The 20,408-nt window shown below is 39.5% G+C and overlaps 1 protein-coding gene across 1 annotated transcript in view; it reads left to right on the plus strand.

Moving 5' to 3' along the window:
- The window catches only part of Dlat (dihydrolipoamide S-acetyltransferase), a 30,525-nt gene extending 11,114 nt beyond the window's left edge, over positions 1–19,411 (plus strand). Inside the window, exons 8-14 of the mRNA XM_003472831.5 lie at positions 3,681–3,748; positions 4,360–4,452; positions 4,894–5,001; positions 9,350–9,465; positions 15,915–16,077; positions 16,446–16,582; positions 17,123–19,411. Coding sequence (XP_003472879.1) covers positions 3,681–3,748; positions 4,360–4,452; positions 4,894–5,001; positions 9,350–9,465; positions 15,915–16,077; positions 16,446–16,582; positions 17,123–17,252 — 815 coding nt within the window. The 3' untranslated portion in view covers positions 17,253–19,411. The remainder of the gene's footprint in view (positions 1–3,680; positions 3,749–4,359; positions 4,453–4,893; positions 5,002–9,349; positions 9,466–15,914; positions 16,078–16,445; positions 16,583–17,122) is intronic.
- Positions 19,412–20,408: the final 997 nt, after the last annotated feature.

Genomic DNA, 20,408 nt, shown 5'->3' on the forward strand with positions numbered 1-20,408 from the left:
GGGCAGTGTTGGGGTTAGACTGTAAAGCAGTCTCCTCGAAGTTTGAGAAGGTGAATTTAAAGGAAACAACTGAATTTATGTATGATTTTTCGTATCCTTTTAGCTTTGTGGTTCTGAATTTATAGTACCGTCAGCCAGCTCTGTGCTTCTTTCCCTAGCAACGTTAAACTCCTGGTACTGGCACTGAGGAGACAGTTTTAGTGTTTTGCAAGAGAGTGGTTGTAGGGGCTGGGGATTTAGCTTAGCGACAGCGCCTGCCTTGCAAGTGTGCGGTCGTGAGTTCGATCCCTGGTACCGATAAAAACGAAAAAGACAAAAAAAAAAAGAGAGTGGTCGTAGCAGTAACCCAAGGAGAGTAAACTGGGAGGAAAGTGAAAACGAGAGAAAGCACGCGGTAGAGCAGAAGGGTCTGCGGAGTCTTTGTGAAGTCAAAGGGGTTTTGCAGTGAAAGAAGGCAGTAGTCTGGCCTGAGTGGGCTCGAGCGCCAGTGGTCGTGTGGTGTTTCCTGACACCAAATCAGTGTTGGAATTCTTTTCTTATAACCGTCCTTTCTGTGACGCCAGCTGGTGTCAGTGGTTTGATCCAGTGTCGATACGGCCTGTCCCCGGTTGCAAGTGATGGGGGCTACCTGATGCCCCACTCGTTAGCTGTTACTCAGGGCCTCCCACACCCTCTTCTCAGGTTTGGTAAGTTGCTAGAATGCCTCGCAGAACCTGGGAAAGGACTTCTTACTATTCCTGGCTTATAAAAGATAAAATTCAGAGAAGGCCAGATGGTGGAGACACATTGGGGGAGATATAATAAGGAGGGGCCCATGGGGCATACTGTCCTCTAAGCACAGTGACGTGTCGCTCGCCAGCCTGGGGGCTCTCCTCATCTCACTGTTTAAGAATTTTTATTTTCATGGATACAGCACTGCAGAGACATGATTGAATCATCTGTCTTTGTCATTAGTCACTGAACTGAGTTTCCAGTCCTCTTTCCCTTCCCACGTGTGGGGCTGGGAAGCAGAGGGGACAGAATGGCAGAAAGGAAGTAACAGTTAGCATCCTTTAATTACATATGTGGTCTTTCTACTGACCGTTGTGTGTCTTAGGAGCTATCTCTGAGCTCTACTCTGAGTGACCTGTCAGCATAAGATCTGGTGTGCTGTGAAGAGACGTGTAAATAACAGAGTTCTTATCACTCGGGCAGCCCCAGAGGCTTTTGGAGTTCATGCCAGGATCCTGAAACAAAGACCTCCTGGGATAGCTAAATGTTGAGTCTAGCTGAGCTGTCTCCTCCTTTTAAATTTTTTTCCCCACGATTGCCTTGAACTTGGCTTACTGCCTAAGCTGCTAAGTAGCTAAGTACTAAGATTATAGGTTTGTGCCACTATATTTGGCCTAGGACCATACATATTTTTTATTATACCACAGGAATGGCAGTCAGAGACAGTTGCTTAAGTTTCAAGTTTCAGAGATACTTCAGTATCAGTTTGGCTTTGAAGTTGGGCTCTTTTGGGTGGAAGGGAAGAGTTGGAGCTGAGCAGATAAAAATTTAGAAGTCTGGGTATTGGGCAGATTGTGGTTCCCAAAAGGACACAGGCAGGACGCATGTTGATTGAATGAGCTGGAATAATTATGAATTGCTGGATGAGAACAAGCCAGACAGTATGAATTCAAAAGGAGTTGAGGTTTGTGAGAAGAGGAGGATTTAGGGGTGCTGTGGAAAAAGAGGAGGTGGCATTCCGCCTGTGTTCAACCCTGGCAACTCTGGGCAGCTTGAGGTAAAAAAGAGAAAAAAATTGCTCCGTTTAGGGAAGAACTAAGGGACAGTTCACTAGAGGGACAGACTGCTTAGCATATTTGACCAGAATGTGGCTTAGGGAGATACTGTGGGAAGGCCTGTCCCCTGATGCTCAGCGTTTCCGTAGTCATGTATTTCCATGTATGACTACTTCCCTGGTACAACGAGTTGTTCGCGTCAGTGTCTCGTTCTGTTTTTACACATTCCTGTGAGCGGGGCTGGTTTTATAAGCATGCTGACTACGAGAATGAAAACCACACGAGACTGAGCCATTGTAGTTAGTTTGTCTTATTTGTGGTGTTATCTGTCGTGTTTGTGTTTAGCAAGAACCCTGTAAGCGTACTGCTCGTTCAGGATCCTTGCCTTTGTGCCACGTCGCTTTCTGAGTTCCTCTTGTGCTTTCTTAGGGAGAAAGATTGAAGTGAGATTTCAGCTCGTGCCTCTCAGTCAGGAAATCCCAAGAATAACAAGTAATCCCTTCCTCTCGCAAGGGCTGCCCGATGTAGTGTCTGGCCCAGCCAGTCACAGGGGGTTAAGGTTTTCCTGTGTTACGAGGCTGGAAACCTGGTGGAGTGCTGCCACGTCTGCTCGAGAGCTCCTGGTGAGGACAACGGTCCTGGCCAGCTCAGCAGTCTCAGTGAAAGAAAGGGATTGGGAAAAACTGCACACACTGAGATCCTTTTCAAAGTCTGCCACGGGGGGAAGATGAATCAGTCTGCTCAAATTATTTCTCAAAGTGGGTCAGTGGAAAAGGTATTATAATAACTACGTTCTGAGACTGGTTAGAATTCAAGGTCAGGATTACTTCCTTGGGTCTAAAATTAATTGAAAAGCAATAGATTGAAACCTGTTGAGAAGCCTTTGAAGGGCTTCCTCTTGTGTGCATTGTACCTGCTTCCTCCATCGCCTCTGCCGTGGCCTGCTGAGTTCCACTGTGAGGAAGCTCTGAAAGGTCGAGGCTACACAGGAGGACATAGGCCGGGTGTGGCACATGCCTGCAGTACCAGCACTGTGGGGGACTCGGGTAGGAGGGCACCAGCTCGAGCCCAGCCTGAGCCACGTAGTGAGGGCCCGTCCCAGGAGAGGGCTGGGGAGGCAGCGCAGTGCGAAGGGCTGGGTTCAGTCCCCCGTACAGAAAAACACAGACGAAGGCACGGGGAGTGAAAGCTTCTGAAGACGGAATTATGATTAAATTTGTGCTGTCATGGGTGAGATAGCTGACTTGCCCAGTTTGTCCAGAGAAATTATCCTGTATATTAACCATGCATACGGGAATCCTTTATGGCTGAGTGACAACTGGTTTCAAGGTTCAGAAAAGGTAGATTCTTTTTTTAAGGTATCCAGAAAGGGACAGCTAATTTTCATTCATTCGTTCATTTTATTTATCTTTGTGAGACAGGTTTTCACATTGCAGTTCAGGCTAGCCTTGAACTCATTTTGTAGTCTACGCTGGCCTTGATTCACAGTGATCCTCCTGCCTCAGCCTCCTGAGTGCTGCTGAGTGCTGAGATTATAGGATTCTGCCACCATCCCCCATTCCCACCCTAGTTTTCTTTTTTGGTGCCGGGAGTTGGACTCAGGACCTTGGACTTGCCAGGCAGTTGCTGTGCCACTGAGCTAGATCCCTGGCCTGTACTTTTTCTTCTAGAAGTATAAATTGTCCTCAGCATTATCCTGTTAGTAATTCCCAATTTAAAAGTAAGAAATTTTTAATAATATGCAATCTAATTAGACAAAAGAGAGGTGGATAACAGAATAGCCACAGTAGCAGGGCTGAGCTGTGGTCCCTTCGCAGTACGTTTGGTGACAAACCCCCAGACCTTTCACTGGTCACAATCCTGGCTTCTGGCGACCTGCTGTGCTGTGTGTGGAGCTCACGTGTTTTCTTTTAGGGACGGGACCAGATGGCAGAATCATCAAGAAGGACATTGACTCTTTCGTGCCTCCGAAAGCTGCTCCTGTGAGTTCTGTTTGGCTCTGATTTTTGTAGTTACCCCTGCAAAGTGCTTCGTAGTCCATGTTCTTTAGACTATTTCATACATTATTTCAACTTGAACAGTTTTTTCTAATTCCGGTGGTCTAACACTACTGAGGTATTTGTGTTCTCATACATAGTACACACAAAATCAAACATGATACATCTTAGTGACATGTGTGAAAACTGGGTAGTTTTTCCTGAAACACCCTGTCTCAAAATAAACAAAAACAAGTATACAGGCTGTGGTGATGCATGCTCGTAATTCTAATACTTGGGAGGCAGAGGCAGGAGAATTGCTGTGAGCTGGAGCTCAGCCTGAGGAATATAGTGAGTTCAAAGCCAGCCTGAACTATGTAGAAAAACTGTCTCAGAGCCGCCCCCCCCAAGACAACCAAAAACATGACTTCAGAATTTTAAGTAAAAAAATTATAAACAAACTCTTAAATAAGTTGTATCATCCAGTTCCTTCCAGAACTAGCCATTCTTCTCCAAATGTTTTTCCCTTTGCCATCTATAAGGTCGCTGGCAGTCCTTCCTAGTTGCTTTTGACAAGGTTGAGTGGTAGCTGCTAAGAGCTTGTCCTTCTCCCACAGGCGCCAGCAGCTGCCGTGCCTCCGCCCAGCCCAGGAGTGGCACCAGTTCCCACAGGGGTCTTCACGGATGTCCCCGTCAGCAACATTCGGCGCGTAAGTGCACTGCCGCGGTCTGGAGCCAGGGCTTTCGGACTGTCTTTACTCCGACTGTTTAATTCTGTTAATAGTTTAAAGCACTGGTGGAAACCTTTTCAGTGGGATTATTAGGTGACTTAGTTTAAGGGAAGTTTGGCTTGGTCAAGCGAATAGTTAGGATGCAAACCACTGTTTGGGTTAAATCTGTTAGCAGGTGCAGAGGTAGGGTGCAATTCTTCATCATCCAATTCTGATAATGCTTGAGGTAAGTATTACTGGGGGACAGAGTGAAGCAGTAAACCGAGATGTAAATTAAGTAAAGTCTTCTGTCAATTTAAGATCATTGACTTTTTTTTTTATGCCAGGGATGGGACTCAGGACCTTGCACTTTCCAGGCAGGTGCTTATGCCAGTGAGCTGTATCCTCAGCGATAATTGACTTTAATCTCTTTGCTTTCAGGTTATTGCACAGCGGTTAATGCAATCAAAGCAGACTATACCTCATTATTACCTTTCTATTGATGTAAATATGGGAGAAGTTTTGTTGGTTCGGAAAGAACTTAATAAGGTAATGCTTTTGGAGATTCCAACTGTGCACCTTATGAAAATTCTATCTTTCCTAACTAAATGCTTGCTTTTATGTAGTGCTGGGAATTGAAGGTAGGGCCTTCTCACTGAGCTTCTTTCCTAGCCTTTTTAAAATTTTTATTTTGACACAGGGTCTCATTAAATCACTAAATTGCCTAGGTTGGTCTTGAACTTGTGAACTTCTTGCCTCAGCCTTCCAGAGTGCTTGGAATTCAGACATGTGCTGCCACGCCAAGCTCAGCATTCATATTTTCACCTGTGTATTTGGTTGTAGTACATCAGTTAGGGGTAGGAAATGAATAGCCTCTTTTTTTTTTAAATTTTTTGAGACAGGGTCTTGCTGTGTAATTCAGGCTGGCCTTGAACTCACTACATAGCCCAGGCTGGCCACTTGCAGCAATCCTCCTACCTCAGCTTCCTGTGTGCTGAGACTTCAGGCCTCTGCCACCATGCCAGGCTGTCTTAACTTTAACTTGCAGAGAACATCTAGCCAATTTTCATCATCCAACTCTGTGATTAAAGTCACTTAAACTTGTCTTTGCCACAGACAGGTTTTAGTCTAGCAAAGTCACGGTGGTGAGATACTCGAGTTTCATAATAGGTAAGAAACATTCTATGTGCTCTGTATGTAGGGCAAAGCACCGCATTCCTACTTAGTGTTTGGCACAAGGCACTTCTGCAAGCACAGAGAGTGTGGATATGTCTTTCTTCACTATGAGATTATAATTTAGTTGAGATAATTCATGTGAAAAAGGGATGCAATTTTTATTACAGTAAAAACATTCATTTGTAGATCAGTTAAATATCTTGGGAGTTCAGACAGGGGGAGACCAGTGGGCATACTGGGGAATTCATAACGGTATTGGAGAAAGTAGGTTGGACCGTGAAAAATGGAAAGTGTTTGCATTGGCAACATACAGAGCACATAGAATGTTTCTTACCTATTACGAAACTCAAGTATCTCATCATAGTGACTTTGCTAGACTAAAACCTGTTGAAGAGATTTCATGAGTGGAAGTATTATGAAGAGAAAGTGCTTTTGAAAATGAAAATAAGCTGAGTGCACATGACCCAATCCCAGACCTGTGAGTTCAAGGTCAGATTGGGCAATTTTGTGAGGCTTTGTCCCCAAATAAAAATAAATAGCAGGGGTGTAGCTCATAGTGCTTGCCTAGCATGTGCAGGCCTCCGGGATCAGGCACCAGCATCACTGCAAAAGAAACTAGATATTGCTGGTGTCAGAGAGATTACCTTTCTTAGGGCAGATCCACAGGCAGTCACTGAAGGAAGATCTTAATTTAAAGGAGGGGAATTTGGATTTGATGAATTGAACACTAACAAACCATTTTATGTTTGAGTAGTAAAGTAATAGTATTTTAAGAAGGGCTAACCAGGCAAGGTAGTGTGTGCCTGTTATCCCAGCATGTGGGAGGCTGCGGCAGGAGGATCACTGTGAGTTTGAGGCCAGTCTGGGCTACCCTGTGAGTTCAAGGCCAGCCTGCACTACACAGCAAGATCCTATCTCAGAAAGCAAAACAACAAAAAGAGAGTGGGTGAGAGGGACATGAAAGATATTTTCAAGGAAGTGAAAAATAAAAGCCAAACTTCTTATAGTGGCCCACGGTCCCTTCCCCAGGGTATTTATAACCTCTGACCTCGTCTCCTACATTTTCCACTTGCTCTGTCCACTGCAGACACTGAGGTTGCCCCACTGTCCCTTGATACTCCTACCGAGGCTCTTTGTGCTTGGTGTTCTCCTGTATGAAGCCCTGTATCCACATGGCTTTCTCTTTTGCCTCCTTAAGGGTTTGACTATCACCTTCTGTAGTCACCATTATTCTAAAATTGCACCTTCCTCTCCCTCTACCAGTTGTTTGGTTCTCTTTCTCTATTTTTCTCCTCAGCACTCAACGTAGTCGGTATGTTTTACTTATTATTTAGAGCGTACACTCCATGAGGACAGAATTCCTCCATTTTGTTCACTCGTTCATTTCTAGCTTTAGCTTTCTACACCCAGAATGGCTCTCAAAATGTGCAATATATGACTTAGTTCATAAATGAAATAGCAGCAGATCTTTGTAAATAAACTAGGGATTAAGGATGATGGCATACTTTTATTGTCAAAATATTCAAGCTCTTTTCTCAATTTTTTGGGGAGGGTGCTGAGCTATATCCCCATCCCTCTTACAAATTTAGTTGGAACTTTGGCAGGTTCATTCAGGTATTCGTTTCAGATGCCCATTTTTGGATTGGGTCTTTTAAATTTGGGGAGGTCTGATTTTTTTTTTTCTCAATCTTTATATATTCTAGGTAGAAGTCTTATCTGAGAGATCATTAGCTATAATACTTTCCTACTCTGTGCATTGGCTTTTCACTCCGTTGGTGATTTCGTTCAATGTGCAAAAGCTTTTTAATAAGATAAGATCCCAGATTCTTTTAAGTATTTCCTATGCAGTTTGGATTTTGTTCATGAAGTCTCTGCCTACCCCATGTCTTTAAGATTTCTCCCTACTTTATCTTCTAGTAGATTTAGTGTTTCTATTTTAATATTCAGATTTTTGATCATTTTGACTTTAGTGCATGGTGATTGGCATGGGTCTAGTTTTAGTCTTTGGTATATGGAGAGCCAGTTTTTCCAGCACCATGTATTAAAGAGGCTGTCTTTCTTCCAATGAACTTTGTTTGGCCTCAGATATGGTGACTGAGTGACTTTGTATTGTGTCTGTATCTTCTAATCTGTTCTGTTGATCTTCAGGTCTTTTTTTTTTTTTTTTTTTTTGCCAGTACCTTGCTGATTTTATAATAGTAGCTTTATAGTATAATTTCAAGTCAAAGATTGTGATACCTCCTGTCTTGCCTTTGTTGCACAGAATTGCTTTTGCTATTCTAGGTCTTTTCTTGTTCCAAATGAATTTTAGGAATGTTTTCTCTAGTCCTATGAGGTATGCTAGTGGTATTTTGATCAGAATTGCATTAAATCTGTATAGCAATCTTGGAAGTATGGCCATTTTTACTATGTTGGTTCTTCCTATGAAAACATTCTTATTATGTAGATTATCTTTGCTTTTAGATGGTATCCTTTAAGGCATAAAAGTTGTAATATTACGTTGCTTATGTGTTTTGCTCTTTCTGCTTTTGGCATTATATCTGAAATACATTGCCTAATCTAGGGTTATGAAGACATACACCTATGTTTCCTTGTAAATGTTTTACAGTTTTAACTTTTTTTTATCTAGTCAGGGTCTCATTATCTCACTGTGTAGTCAAGGTTGGTCTAGAACTTACCATGTACCTCACCTTAAACTTGGGGTGACCCTCCTGCCTCAGGTCCCGAGTGCAGAGACCGCAGATGTACACCACCATGCCCAGCTACTCTAGTTCGATGCTGAGCAAACGTGGCCACAGTGAACGCCCCAGTTTTCTTGATCTTTGGGGGAATAAGTTGTTGTCACAATGATCTCGCTGTGTAGTCTATGCTGGCTAGAATTAACGATGAAGACAGAGTTTACCAGTGAGATAATGTAGCTCTAGTCTTTTCTTTGTGGTAGTTTAAAATTGATCTTTACCAGTTTTAAGTTTACTTAAGAGTTCTTATTTTTTATTGGTTCAATTTTAGTTTGTATCTTCTTAGGAATTTGTTCACTTAATATGGGTTAGCTAGTTTGTTGGCATTATGGTTTTGGCCGTATTTTAAGATGTAAAATTCCTTTTATTTAGGGCCAAGGATTTAGCTCAGGGGCTTGTGCCTGTCTGGCAAGCACAGGATTGTAAGTTTGACCCCCAGTGCCCCCCCCCCAATTATTTTATTTGTATAATGTAGATAGTGATGTCCACTTCTTCACTCTTGATTTTAGGAATTTAAATCTTTTCTGGTCAAACATTTGTTCTTGCGGTTGTCATTTGGTTGATCTTTTAAAAGAACCAACTTTAAACAAACAAAAAAATAGAAGAACCAGCTTTCAGATTGGTTGAGATAAAAGAAAACGAGGATAAACCATGTGTAGTGTGTACCTGCACAGTGCTTAGCAGGCCATTTGTAGCCGGTTTTGGTTTCCCTCTTAGGTCATTTGCACATTTTCATCCGTCTAGTCCTGTTGTCAAGATTATGTAGTTTCAGTCTTTGGGGAGAAAATGTAAGAAATGGTTTCTGATTTTCTTCAGTCCTGGGGAATGAACCTGAGCTTTCCTGCTGAGTACCCTCAGCTCTTTTTATTTTGTATTTTTTTAAGAAAGAGTCTCCCCAAGTTGCTAAGTTGCCCAGGTTGGACTTAAACTTGGTATCTTTTTGCCTTAGTATCCCAGACTACCATGATTTCTCGTCTTTACAGATGTTAGAAGGAAAAAGCAAAATTTCTGTCAATGACTTCATCATAAAAGCTTCAGCTTTGGCATGTTTAAAAGTTCCTGAAGCAAATTCTTCATGGATGGACACAGTTATAAGACAGTAAGTATAAATGGGTAAGAAAATGTCAATTAGCAGTTGTGTTGTCTAATGTGTAACCAGTAATTAGAGAGAGAATGGCTGCCGATTCTTTGTATGAGCTCAGTAAGGGAAGATCAGTGGGGGCTGGGGATTTAGCTCAGTGGCATAAGCGCCTGCCTTGCAAGCAGGCAGTCGTGGAGTTCGATCCCTGATACCGATAAAAAGGAAAAGGACAAAAAAAAAAAAAAGGAAGATCAGTATATAGATATGTCTAATTTAGCTCATAGTGAAAGCAAAGGCTAGCTCTGTTTTTGTTCACCAATGATTTCAACCAGTGTGAGTAATGAAATATTGAAAATGGTATTTGTTAATATTATGGTTGTGTGTATGGTATGGCACTTAGTGTGTTTCCCTTGATTTAATCCTATAGCCATCAGTGTTTCACTTCATTTTCTAGATCAAGAAATTGATGTTCAGAGCTGAGGATTTAGCTCAGCACCATAAGTGCCTCCCTTGTAAGTGCGAAGTTGTGAGTTCGATCCCCGGTACCAAAAAGAAAAGAAATTGATGTTCAGTGAGTTAAATAATTTGCCCTTAGTTAATAGATGTGAGACCTATCACTGGAATTAAGATTCTGACTCCTAAGCCTAGACTTTTCTTAGTAAGTAAGTAAATGCTTTTTATTACTATTATTATAAAAAGGAAAAAAAAAAGCATTTTCCCACTAGTGCCTGTTGGCTATCTATTGTGTTTATATACTACATTTCCAGTTTTTGAGGTATTTATTTATGTTGGTGGTCTTGGGGATTGAACCTAGGCCTTCACTGGACCTACTTCTCATTCAGTCAGTTATGTATTTACTTAATTAATTTAAATTTTCAGAAAAGATCTTCATAAATCACTAAGTTGCCCAGGCTAAGCTTGAACATCCATTCTCCTGCTTGATTTTCCCAGAATGCTGGGAGACAGGTTTGCTGGGAATACAGGATTGCACCACCATGCCTGGCTATTTGTACTTATTTTGAGAAATGTCTGTTCAAATCATTTGCCCTTTTATTGATTGGGCTATCTGATTGTTTCAGTGTTGAGCTTTTTGAGTTCTTCAGGCATTTTAGACACTGTTTCTGTGTCGGAAGAGTAGCTGGCAAAGATTGTGTCACATTCTGTAAGCTGTCTCTTCAGGCTGTTTGCCTTGTTGCACAGAAACTTTTTAATTTGATTGTAGTTTCACTTGTTGATTTTTGTTATTATTTTCTAGGTTGTTGGGGTCCCAGTTAGGAAGTCTTTGCCTGTGCCTATAATTTCATGTGTTTGCCTTTTGTTTTCTTTTAGCAGTTTTAAAGTTTCAGATACTAAACCTAGTTCTTTGATCCATTTTGAATTGATTTTTGCACAGAGTAAGAAATAAGGAAGCTGGGGATTTAGCTCAGTGGCCTAAGTGCCTGCCTGGCAAGCATGAGGTTGTGAGTTTGATCCCACTACCCTGCTGAAAGTCAATAAATATTCATTCTTTGGTGAAAAAAAAAGAAACAGGGATCTAGATACAGATCTAGTTTCAGTCTTCCATAAATGGATTCACAGTTTTTTTAGCACCATTAGTTAAAGAGGTTGTCTTTTCTCCAAAATACGTTTGGCTTTTTTTGTCTAAAACTGGATGACTCATTACTGATTTGTTTAATTTTTTATATCCTCTTGGTTCAGTTTTGGTGGCTCATGTGTGGTTAGAAATTCATCTATTTCTTCTAGATTCTCCAATAGAATATAAGCTTTCAAAGTAGTCCCTAATAATCCTCTGGATTTCAATTGTGTCTGTTTTAACATCCCTCCCCCACTCCCTAGAGTTTTCTTTTTAAAAAACCCCTAGGGTCTGAGTCTTCTCTGTCTCTTGGTTAATTTGGCTAAGGGTTTATCAAGCATCTTTTCAAAGAACCCACTCTTCATTGATTCTGTATATTCTTGTAGTCTCTATCTCATAGTTTTAGCTGTCCATATATATTGCTTATCTTGAGTTTGGTTTTGCTTCTTGTTTTTTTTTTTTAAACTTTGACATGCATCATTAGGTTGAGATTTCTCTGATTATTTTGAAATAGCCAGTCATAACTTTAAACATACTTTTTAGAACTGACTTTTGGTGTGTTGTATTTCATTTAATTCTAGGAATTTTTAAATTCATGATATTTTTCAGTGAAAGTATACTGATTGTTCGAAACTGAATTGTTAAAAAAAAAGTGAATCATTAAATATGTTTGTATAGTTCCTGTTAATTTTTCTTGCTGTTGATTTCTAACTTCACCCCATTATGATATGGTAAAATGAAAGAAATTACGTCAAATATTTTTTATATTTGTTAAGGCTTGCCTTATGCCTAAAATAAAATCTATGTTGGAGAATGTTCTGTGAGCGTCTGAGAAGAATGTACTTTCTGTAGTTGTTAAAATGGAATGTTCTGTAGATATCCGTTAAGCTCATTTGATCCGTGGTATAATTGAACTGATTTTTTTGTTGACTTTGTCTGTAGAACCTTTCTATAGATATCCGTTAAGCTCATTTGATCCGTGGTATAACTGAACTGATTTTTTTGTTGAGTTTGTCTGTAGAACCTATCTGTTGGTTAGAGTAAAACATTGCAGTCACCCACTGTTAATTGTATTGGGACCCAAAGAACCTCTTGCATTGAGTAGTGTCTGTTTTATGAAATTGGATGTCTGGATGTATATGTTCACAATTGTACTTTCTTGGTGGATTTTCCCCTTTACCAGTGTGCAGTGACCTTCGTTATGTTGTCTAATTTTGTCTTAACATTTGCTTTGTCAGATAGCAGTAGAGCTACACGTGCTTGCTTTTGAGTTCCTTTGCATGGACCATGGTTTTCTGTCCTTTCATTTTCGATCTGTGTATGTCTTTGCTAGTGATGTGTGCTTCTCGCAGTAGCCAAAAGTTGGTTCATGTTTTTTAATCCAATCTGACAGTCTGTGGTTTTTAATGGAGAATTAGTATATTCAGATTTAACAGAATGGTATGTACTAATTCCTGACATTTTGTTATTTTTGTAATGTTTTGTTCTTTCCTGGTTCTTAAAAGCTCATCTACTCTTCCTCTTCTGGGTATAGGGTTCCTTTAAGTATCCTCTGCAGTGCTGGCTTAGTGGTCATGAATTTCTTTAGCTTATGCTCGACTTCAATTTTGAATGATAGCTTTGCTGGATATAGTAATCTAGGCAGTTATTTTCTTTCTGGGCTTGAACTACCTTGTTCATGGGCCTCCTGGTCTTCAGAGTTTCTGCAGAGCAGTTGGTATGATGGATTTGCTTCTACAGGTCACTTGGTATTTCTCTTGTAGCTTTCACTGTTCTTTTCTTACTCTCTACTCTTGGCATGTGATGGAGGCAAGTTCTTTTCTGGTTGTGCCTGCTTATAATTCTCAATACCTGATGTACCAAGATTTGGGAAGTTTTCTGTTATTTCACTAAAGAGATTTTTCTGTGCTATTAGTCTGAATCTTGATGCTCTCTTGTACAACAGAAATTTGTAAGCTTGGTGTTTTAATCTTGTCCTAGTTTTGGGATTTTATTTATAATTTATGTTTTTATTGTTGTGCTTGAGTCTTCTCTTCCATTCAAGCCTTAAAATTCTGTCTTCTGGGGCTAAGGACACGGCTTAGCAGCACAAGTGCCTGCCTGGCAAGCACAGGCTCCTGAGTTCAATTCCCTTTAACCAAAAAAGAAAAAAAAAAAAAAAATTCTGTCTTCCAGTGGGTCTTATTGGTGAGGCTTTCCATGGAGCTTTTTATTTGGCTCATTGTGTTGTTTCATATCCAGAATTTCTGTTTGGTGGTTCTTCAAAATCCCTATCTTGTTATTGAATACTTCCTTTATATCTTGCATTGGTATTCTCTGTGAAGTCATTTTTTTAAAAGTCAGTCTTCTGAGAGGCTGGGGATTTAGCTCAGCGGCATAAGCGCCTGCCTTGCAAGCAGGCAGTCGTGAGTTTGATCCCTGGTACCAATAAAAACGAAAAAGACAAAAAAAAAAAAGTCAGTCTTCTGGATTGTTTGGCATTACATCCACATTAGTATCTTTGCAGACAGATACTGATGAATTATGGACATTTTGAGTAGTTATTTTCTCTCATGCTTCATGTGTTTCTATATTGAAATTCCTGCCAGACGTGATGGTGCATGTCTGCAATCCCAGCAATTGGGAAGCTGAGGCAGGAGCCTTGCTGTGAGTTCGAGGGCAGTCTGAACTACAATAGTGAGACCTTATCTCAAGAAACAAACAAATTCCCAAGATACACACACATACACTAACTCAGAAGGCTAAGGTTGGAGGATCAGTGTAAGTTCATTGTGAGTTTAAGGCCAGCCTGAACTGTTTAGTGAGAGCTTGTCTCAAAAAAATGCAGGTTTTGTTAGTGTCCAACCTTCTTGCTCCCTAACATCACTCAGAGAGGAGAAAAGAAACCAGATTACACCACTATTAATGATAGAAAAGGTATCAGCAATAATAAATAAAAAGGCTAAAAATTAATAAGGTAAAATTAATAGTAAGAATGTAGGGGATGAGAAAAGGGAAAAATGAAGTAAAAATTCAAAAAAAGCATAGGAAGAGGAGAGAAAATGAGATAAAAATCCAGTAAAGAATAAATAGGAAAATGTAAATGGAGTTATGTTAAAAGTAACAGCAAAAACAGAATACAAATAAAAGGATATTAAAAAGAAATGAAACCAAAAAACAAATCAAAAACTCAAAAAGAAACGGTCAAAGAGATCGCTCTGTGCCCACGTGTTGGGTGCGTGGTTTCCTTCCAGAACTTGCACTGCTGCAGTCCAGCAGCTTGGGGAAGGAGATGAGTCGCGGCTGGAGCCTGCTGTGTCCCGCAGCTGTTCGTGGGGAGGCTAGGTCCTGCCCTGCTCTCCCTCTGCGCAGGGCTGGGCGGCGGATGTTTTCTGCTATATTCAGGGCTGTATTCACTCCTGAGGCATTTAATCAATCAGCCAATCCATCTTCCTTAATTTACAGATTCACATATTGAATAAATTTATTAATAATATAACAAGTAACTAGCAAATACAAACATTATGAGGGTTTTAGATTTCTTCTTTTCAAAAGTAAATTCCCAGAAGAAAATACTTTTTTTCCAAAAGAAGTTACTTTTCTGAAGTATAGAACTGGATTCCAACAAAAAAAATTAATAGAATAAGGCACAACGTTTAATGGGGCAGAATTCACACAGAGGTGGTATAAGATTACATTATTCCATTAGTCCTGGGGGGTGAGGGGGAAGTAATAGAATTGAAACAGCTTAAATACTCCTTTTAGAGCATCTGCCATTATAAGGTAATATAACTTTGATACAATAAACTATCTAGATAATAAAACATAATTGTTGAGTTATACCGCTGGCTTATTCATTTTAATTAACTATTTATAAAGATACCCCTGACTCACACAGCCTTAGTATTTGTGTCCTGGGTACGCTGTCCAGCCCCTTAGATTCGGACTGTGGGCATCTGAGTGCCTGCTTGCTCCAGAGGCCCCTTGATCTGGAGCGGAGGCGGATCACTGATGATGCGAGGAGACCACTGCGGGCTGTGCTCAAAGTAGACAGCAAGGGAGCCAGGCAGAGCCTAGACTTAGTGCTCAAGCTTTCAGGCCCAAACCTCTAAAAATCCACACCTGCAAAGCCAGACTGAAGCATGGGTCCTGCCAGCCACTGGGTGCTGCACAGCCTGAGCTCTTTCCTTCTTCAACTGTGTTTTATTTAGGAATAGGATTGTACTAAATTGTTTAGGTTGCCCTCCAACTTAAGATCCTCCTGCCTCAGCTTCCAGAATAGCAGGGATTACAGATATGCTCCAGTCCACTTGGCTCTCATTCATTTTTTCAAAAGTGCAAATCAAGGAAAAAATGAAGCAAAAGGTCAAAATTATGAGGCATCTATTGGAATATTAGCACAAACTGGATCCTATTTTGGGGGGTGGGATGGAGACTGAACCAAAGCCTTTACACTGAGCTACATTCCCAGTTCTTTTTTAATTTCTAATTTTGAGATACGGTCTCGCATCGCTCTCAACCTTTTGGCTAAGATAAGTGGAGCCAGGTGTCACTAAGTCAGCTGCGTTTTCTAGCTCACACTTACAATCCTCCTGTCTCTGCTTCCTATTGCACTGAGATGGGAGGTGTGCACTGCCATACCTGGCTTCAGTGTTTGATTCTGCTATTTGGTTTTTCTTCATAGTAAATACCCATTCTTGCTTAACCTGGCACATAGGTTTGTTTTTCGTTGTTCTTGTTTTTTTGTTGTTGTTTTCATTTTGTTTCTGTCAAGGGCCTCATGCCTGCTAGAAAAGTGCTTTACCAGGAAGCTACACTGTAGCTTTTGATAAATGTTGGTGTTGACCATTTAGAGTTTTGTTTGTTTGCTTTTTTAGAGCTACTAAGCTTTGAACCCTTTTGTCCTTTTAAACAGAAATCATGTTGTTGATATCAGTGTTGCTGTCAGTACGGCTGCAGGACTCATCACACCTATTGTGTTTAATGCACATATAAAGGGACTGGAAACCATTGCTAACGATGTTGTTTCTTTAGCAACCAAAGCAAGAGAGGGTAAACTACAGCCACATGAATTCCAGGTAATACGTTACTTGTTGACTTTCAAGGGTTAAATAATGTTTAAGGTAAACACATACTTCCCTTTTTACCTTTTCAATCTGCTACATATTCTTATTGACATAAGGTCTTGAAAATAAAGAAAAATTAATTCACATATCAGAAGCTGAAAATACTTTTTTTCCAACTTACTATATGCACAAAACAAACTGACATTTTATATTGTAATGGTTGTATTATACAACCATAATGTTCATATTATAATGGTTGTAATTTTCTTTAATGTGTATTCTCTTCAGAACTTTCTGAAAACAAAGTAACAATATTTGTAACTTTTTCTGATTTATGTTGATAAGAAATTAATACCTATTTTTAATCCTTTTTTCTTTAGGGTGGCACTTTTACAATCTCCAATTTAGGAATGTTTGGAATTAAGAATTTCTCTGCTATTATTAACCCACCTCAGGCATGTATTTTAGCAATTGGTGCTTCAGAGGATAAATTGGTCCCAGCAGATAATGAAAAAGGGTAAGTGTCAAAGTAGAAAGGGAGCTACAGGCTCATTTTGATGGCTTTGTCCTCCTTTTGGTTTTGTTTTTTGGAGTTTGTTTTACTGACAGTTATTTGCAAATCATGTTTGGGACGGGATCCTATCAAATAGATTTATTCTAGGTGAGAACTGAATACACTTCCTGAAGTGTCAGGCAGTAAATACTTCAGATGTTTACAAAAGTATTTACTTTTGTAAATACTTTTTGGTCATATAGACTTTGTTGCAAATACCGTGCCATTCAGTTTAAAAGCAGGCATAAATAATACCTAACATAATTTTTAAAAAATGAATAGCAGAGTATAGGATTTGATGTATGTGGTGGTTTGCCCACCCATGTCCCAGGTGTCTGACTTTTTTCTTCAAGCTGTTAATCTGAGGTAACCATACAAGGGACATTAGTAGGTGGGAGCTAGGATTGCCTGAGTAGGATTGAGGGCAGGAGTCAGCATATGGGAGGACGCGGGCTAAATTTATCGAATGCCTCTGACACCTAATAATACCCTTACTTTTTCTAGGTTTGATGTGGCTAGCATGATGTCTGTGACGCTCAGTTGTGATCATCGAGTTGTGGATGGAGCAGTTGGAGCCCAGTGGCTTGCTGAGTTTAGAAAATACCTTGAAAAACCTATCACAATGTTGTTATAATTAACCCAAGAATTTTTAGATGCTTCCAGGTCATTTTGGTTCATTCTTACAGGATATTTATATGTCATTAAACACATGGTTCTTTTAAAGTTCACCAGTCATTTTTATTATGGAGTCTTTCCAGATGAATTATTTATAATGGCATTACTGAATTTTTAAATGCCAGTCATTCCCAGATACTGTTCACTTTTAATGATTAAATACCAGATTAGAAGCTGTGTACTTTTAGTCATGGGTCATGTGCTGGCCTGGTGATAAGCATTTCCCGTAAGACATACAGGACAGGGGCTGGGGATTTAGCTCAGCGGCATAAGCACCTGCCTTGCAAGCAGACAGTCGTGAGTTCGATCCCCAGTACCGATAAAAAAGGAAAGACAAGAAAAAAAAAGAGAGAGAGAAATACAGGATAGGCAGAATTGTGCTTCCCTACACACAAGGACTAAAGTAACCTTGATGACACTTTGCAATTCAAAATTGAATTGCCTAAAATTTCTTAAATGTGAAGGAAAGATAAATTAGGAAAACTGATTTTCTTAGGGGAAGGGTTTTTGATTAACCATGGTCTAAGTTTTCTGTCATGATCTTGGTTTTGGTTCATTATATATGGGAAGGGGTACAGGACATCGAGGAAAATAAGTGAATTTTTTTTTTTTTTTAAATCGGTACCGGGGATCAAACTCACGACCACCTGCTTGCAAGGCAAGTGCTTATGCCGTTGAGCTAAATCCCCAGCCCCTAAAATAAGTGAAATTTAAGAAGTCAAAATTTTCATAGACCTCTTCAAACATTTATTTTTCTATGGATCTTTAAAATTAATAATTACTTGCCCCTAAGGTAAAGATATAAACCAGTTTCTTGGTATACATGAGGATTTGTGTGGGTATTTATTTAAACAGTTGAAGTATGCAGTTCTGAAAAGAGAATTTTATACCAAGTAAAAGAGCATGCTTATAAAATGTAAAAGAATTTAGTAAGTTGTGGAAGTAGAATTTTCCTTGAAGATAGCTGATTATAAATGAAGTTAGTTCAGAATTTATTAAATAACTGGAAAGCGCTATGAAATAAATATGGGATACATGTAAATATGTAAAATATGGTGACTAGAGTTGGGTATGTGCCAAAGTCTAACCCCAAGTCCTGTCTGAGATAAAAGGGTTGTATTTGTGAATGGTTCAGAATGCTAAACAGTGATACCACAGCTACACTGCCTGTGTTCCCAGCTGTGCAGGAGGCCGGGACTGGAGGGTCACTTTAGCCCAGGAATTTGAGGCCAGCCTGGGCAATGTTGTGAGATGTCTCAAAAAACAAAAGGTTTTATTTTGCACAAGCAGAATGGTAATTTCTGCTTGTGCAATTAAAAAATAAATGTATTTTTAGAAGTGTTTCTTTCTACCCCATCATTGTCTCATGTAAAATAAGGTATCCCTAAAATTCTGCTGGAGAGAAAAATATTCATTAGGTGGCTACCTCATCAGCCTAAATACTTTAAAAAGAATTTTTTTAAAGTTATATTTTGCCTTTCTTTTGGAGGCATGGAAGACATGACATTTAGGATAGTAAAAATCAATTTGGAACATTACCACAATTCCAGACTTTCTGTTGAATTGATGCATTTTAATAAATATATGGAATTATTTATGACTATCTAAATAAACCTGACCAGTGCTTCCTTGTATATGTGATATGTGGAGCTAGCATCTGATATTTGCTTTGTTTCACTGTTGATATTTCTCAGTGTTGATTATTACATGGTACATAAGTGACACTCCATACTTTTCACAAACATTCACTTTGCTGTATTATGAAAACAATTCACTACATTAATCTAACTTTTCAGTAATTAGTAATTTTAGGTTGAATTGCAGATGATGTGAAAACATACGTGTATCACTAGGGACCATCATCAGTCTGGGCCAGATCTGGTTCCACCAGATGAAAATTCAGAAGTAATGCATTCTTTACTAATGTTTGTGGCTCTATTTGTTCCCCTGAAGGAAAAATAAAGTTAACCATCTAGAAAAATTGTTTTGAGTTAAAAATTTATCTTGGCTATACTCTAAATCTGGAGCCAGTGTATTTGTCTTACAGAACTGAAAGAACAAAGTTAGAATAGTGTTTTTTGTTTAAATAAGATTTAAAATTAAACTTTGTTTTCAATACATCTGGTCTAATTTTTGATCTTCTGGGAATTCTTTCACATTAAATGATTAAGATCCAGTGTCAGCTGTGTGCTTATTAAGCTCTCATATATATAAAGTGAATTTATGTAACTGGTAAAATAAGGATTGAATTTAGGAAGATGTAATCCAAAACTAAACTAGGAAGGTAATGAAGCACTCCATCTAGAGGCGTGGCACTTACACCACTATGGATGAATAGGAGGGCTACCTGTGTTAGAGGAGTTTACTCTTGCCTCTCAAGTGTGTGAGTGTGGAGTCACGATATCCCGAGGCGTGGTGTACAAAAGGAGATGGATGTGGAGATGACGGTTTCTGGGAATAGTTATCTCTGTAATGCACAATCGCCAGAGTACACAGGGAAACCAGTCACTACTGGGAAAGTGGTCTAAAACTAAGGGTTTGTTTTTATTTTTTGTCTTTGACAAAGGGTTTTGTTACACATTTCAGGCTGGCCTCAAACAGCAACCTTCCTGCTTCAGCCTCCCAAATGCTGACATTTCAGACATGTGTTACTACTACCCCTGGCTCTAAAACTGAGTTTGTGGAGAAAATCTAGTCTCTAAATTTTTAATTTTGAGAAGAAAAAAATCTTATGTTCAAATTTAAATGAGTCCACTTTTTTTTTTTTTTTTTTTTTTTTTTTTTTTGAGACAGGGGCTTGCTATGTAGTGCAGGCTGGCCTCGAACTCATGGCACCCTGCCTCAGCCTCCTGAGTGCTGGGGATTATAGGTGTGTTGCACTATGCCTGGTTGACTTCAAGTGTTTTAAAGTGTGAAAGAGTAACTTAATAATTTTAGGTTACACCATTCCAGAATGTTTTCAGTAAATAAATTATCAAATCCATGTCAAGCTTAAGAAAAGTATATATGTTTTTTAAATGTCACATAGAAATTATTTTCTGTACATACAGCATTAGGTCTTTTTTATGCCACTGTGTTCTGTCTCGTGTGGCGGTCACCTTCACACTCTAGAGTG

The sequence above is a fragment of the Cavia porcellus genome, unplaced genomic scaffold, assembly GCF_034190915.1.
Source record: "Cavia porcellus strain 051 isolate PalLab524CR breed Dunkin Hartley unplaced genomic scaffold, mCavPor4.1 scaffold_9, whole genome shotgun sequence".
NCBI lineage: Eukaryota > Metazoa > Chordata > Mammalia > Rodentia > Caviidae > Cavia > Cavia porcellus.